General features: G+C 53.1%; 1 protein-coding gene across 2 annotated transcripts in view; it reads right to left on the bottom strand.

Annotated features, from left to right (window-relative positions):
- C1QTNF9 (C1q and tumor necrosis factor related protein 9) overlaps positions 1-4,077 on the bottom strand; it is an 8,204-nt gene that overhangs the window by 1,848 nt on the left and 2,279 nt on the right. Inside the window, exons 2-3 of one of the 2 annotated variants that reach the window (XM_010851201.1) lie at positions 1,480-1,661; positions 536-598 (exon numbers count right to left, since the gene is read on the bottom strand). In XM_010851201.1, coding sequence (XP_010849503.1) covers positions 536-598; positions 1,480-1,645 — 229 coding nt within the window. In that variant the 5' untranslated portion in view covers positions 1,646-1,661. The remainder of the gene's footprint in view (positions 1-535; positions 599-1,479; positions 1,662-4,077) is intronic. The other variant, XM_010851202.1, reaches the window with a different exon arrangement.

Genomic DNA, 4,077 nt, shown 5'->3' on the forward strand with positions numbered 1-4,077 from the left:
CCCCCCCATCAGCACCCTCCCCCCAGCCCCCATCAGCACCCTCCCGCCTACAGGGCCGCCGAGTCAGAATCCTGCATCCTCCTCAGGCCCTAGTGCGAAATCAGGCTTCAGCAAACCATGGACCAAGGGCCACTTCCATCCTCCAGACTGTTTTTGAACAGCCCACAAGCTAGGAATGCTGGGCTTTTTTAAATGGTCACCAGTCATGTTCCGAGATTCGTGACAATCATGTACAATTCAGGTTTCACGGGACACAGCCCTGCATGCTGAGGCCTCCCCTTCTCTGCTTTCCCCTATGATGGAAGAGCTGAGCGGTCATGACTGGGACGCTGTGGCCCTTTACAGAAAGTCTGCCCATCCCTGCACTGAACTGCGAGCTTCCGGAGAGAAGACCTGCATGGCCTTTCCTGTGGGTCACTCTCAGAGCCCCGTAAGGGACTTGTCCTTGGTTAGCACTTAACACTTCTCGCCACATCACTGACCACTTCACTCGCCCACTAGGACGAGGGCGGCCAAGTGGGAAGCCGTGTCTGACCTGGTTCTCCTTTCTCCCCGGTCATCCCATCCTTCCCAGGGCCACCGGGATGTCCTGGTTCTCCTGGTGAAACGTGAGAAAACAGGCAGGAGTTAAAATTCCAGCTCCAGTTTCCTGAGTGTGGGTCAGCAATAGAGGGTCCCAGGGAGCCCCAGCCCGACCTCCTCACACACGACACATGGTGTGGGGGGCGGTGAGCAAGGGCATTTGGGGCGAGCAGCAAGGATGCTGAGTGGGCAGAGCAGCGGGCTGGAAGTGGATGGGTGGGCCTCCCAGGCACGCAGCTGACGAAGATGGTCATGTGCTTCTCACGTGACAAGGACCTGGGTGGGGGTGAGGGGGCTTTCTCACCTGTGCCCCTTTTCCATCACTCTGTGGGGAGTGGACTGGGTCTACTAGCCTCCTATGAAAGCACAGAGGACCATGCTCACGCCACACTACTGGGGACAGAAGAGCAGGTTCTGGAAGGACCTCTCCAGTGCCTTAGAGTGGTGGTCAATGTGCTGTGCAGACCGCTGGGACAGGAGGCCATGAGGTTAGCACCACGCTGGGTGCTCCCTGCCGGAGACCCAGCCGTCAGATCTCCAGGCCCTGGTGCCAAAGACCCCTCATACCTGCCACCCGAGGCAGAAAGATCCATGAAGTCACTTGCTCCTGAAAATGGCCCCGCAGTACAGGAGATGCTGGCGGGCAGACAGGCAGCCCCACCCAGTAGGAAAGCCCAGAGTCCTGATGGCCTGTGCTGCCCTGTACCCCACACCCAGCCTGGGTCTGGCCGGGGCAGGCTCTCTGTCAGTGTCTTCTAGGCAATGGAGAGAGGTATGTATGTATGGATGGAGAGGGGCAAGCGGGTAGGCGCTGCGCGCACAGGCGATGAATGAATGGAGGAGGCGAGAGGGAGCGGGAAGGAGCGGAGGGCAGCTGCAGGCGCAGCTGGTGGGTACCTGCGTCTCCCTTGTCACCCTTTGCTCCGTCTCGTCCATCTCTCCCAGGCAGTCCGTTGTGACCGGGGTTCCCGGGGACGCCAGGGTGTCCCTGCTTGCAGGTGTCCTGTGAGCTCACCGTCCCCGTGCAGACTCCAGAGGCAAGCAGGAGCCACCAGATCCTCATGGCTTGGGTGACAGGGCTGAACGGAAAGAGGGAGAGGCTTTCGTTACCACGGCCATGGACACAGCCTCTGCTCTGCGCAGTGGTCAGGCTTGGACAGGAGGGTCAGGACGGGTCAGGGTGGGAGCCGGGAGAAGACCAGCCACCCACAATAGAAGGACACAGCCTTGAAGGGATGTGGCAGGTCGGGGCAGCTCTTACTGGTGAGCAGTCAAGGAGAGAGCCACACCCCAGGTCAGGAAACCCCCGCTGACCAAGTCCCTTTGGGCAGACACTCCAGTTGACTGTTTTGCTTTGGCCAAATCCCTTTTTGGAGCCAGAGAAGAGATAAATGCTTGCCTTTTGGGGCTGCTGCAAAAAAGAAGATCACGCTGTGAAACCATGTGTTGACCGGTGAAGTAAACATGGAATAAGCCTCTGCTCAGCAACCCCACTTCCGGGTATACACAAAAGAGGCAACAGCAGAGGCTCTCCCAGATATTTCTGTACCCACATTCACAGCAGCGTGGTCCACAGTCACCAAAAGTGGAAACATCCCAAGTGTCCACTGACACATGAATAAAATGCGGTCCATGCAGACAGTAGGCTGACACGATTCAGCCTTAAAAAGGAGAGAAACTCTGAGGCATGGTACAACAGTGATGAACCTTGAGGACACCGTGCTCAGTGACCTTAGCCAGTCACACATGGCAGACACTGTTTGGTTGCACTTACGGGAGGTACTGGGAAGAGTCAAGTTCAGAGACAGAAGAAAGGTTGGCTCTAGAACCACTGCAATAAAGTGGATACCACAAAAAAACTGAGTCACACAAATTTCTTGGCTCCCAGTACATATAGAAGTTATGTTTACACTATACTGGGGTCTATTAAGTGTACATAGGTTAATTTTCAGTGAAAGTGAAAGAGTGAGTTGCTCAGGTATGTCTGACTCTTTGTGACCTCATGGACTGCAGCCCACCAGGCTCCTCTGTCCATGGGATTCTCCAGGCAAGAATACTGGAGTGGGTTGCCATTCCCTTCTCCAGGGGATCTTCCCAACCTAGAGATCAAACCTGGGTCTCCTGCATTGCAGGCAGATTCTTTACCCTCTGAACCACCAAGGAAGCGCCCTCCCCACCAATTGCGGAAAAATGCTAACCATCACCTGAGCCTTCAGCAAGTAGCAGTAGTAACATCAAAGATCACTGATCATAGATCATCATAACAAATAGTGATAAAGACATTTGAAATATTTTAAGAGGTACCAAAATGGGACACCAAAGGAGCTGATGCTCAATGCAGGGTTCCCCCAAACCTTTAATGTGTTACAGAATGGGGTATCTGTGAAGCACAATGAAACAGCGTGTGCCTGTGTGTGTAGTAACACAAATTAGAAGCAGATATATCCAAATGCACATGGCTGCTTTGGAGTGGGGTCGGGGGCTGGGGGGGTGGGCGGGGAGTTCCGAGAGCTTCTCTTTTTTAAAAAGACTTTTTTACAGTGTCTATAAAACTGTTTCTAGAGATGCATTTCGGAGAAGGCAATGGCACCCTACTCCTGTACTCTTGCCAGGAAAATCCCATGGATGGAGGAGCCTGGAAGGCTGCAGTCCATGGGGTTGCTGAGGGTTGGACACGACTGAAGCGACTTGGCAGCAGCAGCAGCAGCAGAGATACATTTTCTAAACCCAGCCAGACCGTGACACAAAGGATTACGTCGCCACCTGATGGAAGCCGCTACGTGTCTCAGGGCCCAGTTTGATGCAAAGAAAAGTATTTTCGGAAAAGGAAAGGCGGATGTTTCCCTCTGAAGTCACAAACTTACGCCCTTTCAGGAAATCCAGCTGGGTTTTCTCAGAGCCAATTTCCATAAATAATCTACACCTTCCTCTTCTGTTTAACTCAGAAGTGGCTGGTTGCAGTCAAATCTAAACTGCACACACCAGCCTCTGTAGGGGTCTATATTTCTCCCTTTTAATTTTTTTCAAAATGTGCATTACAATTATTCCAATAATAAAACAGATCGTGAGCTTATAAAGTGTCAAGTTGGGATAAACTGCACGCTGCTCTTCGGCCAGAGAGGAGCTGAGATGAAAGCAAATGTGCACCCTTCCGGGAGTCTCTTCTGGGCTCTTGCACACCTGACGTGGGCAGAAGTGCCAGTTGTGAATAAAGGAACACCTTTGCCCCCAGATGAGCAGTCAGATAAGGGGCGGCACCGTTTCTAAAGAAAAAATGTTTAGAAGATGGACAGGAGGGTTTGCACAAGGCATAGAGGAGAGATCATATTTGTGGGTTATTTTTCTAAATAAAAAGTTACATGGGTGTTTCTCACAAAGCCTCGGGTTGGCTCCTCAGTTGCAAAGTTTAACTCCAGCGTCCTGTGTTTGGGTAGAAGGTGCTGGAGCTAGGACCCCCGTGGCTTCCCTCCTCCACTCCCCCTGCCCCCTCTTGTC

This window comes from Bison bison, unplaced genomic scaffold (genome assembly GCF_000754665.1).
Source record: "Bison bison bison isolate TAMUID 2011002044 unplaced genomic scaffold, Bison_UMD1.0 scf7180017864299, whole genome shotgun sequence".
Classification (NCBI taxonomy): domain Eukaryota; kingdom Metazoa; phylum Chordata; class Mammalia; order Artiodactyla; family Bovidae; genus Bison; species Bison bison.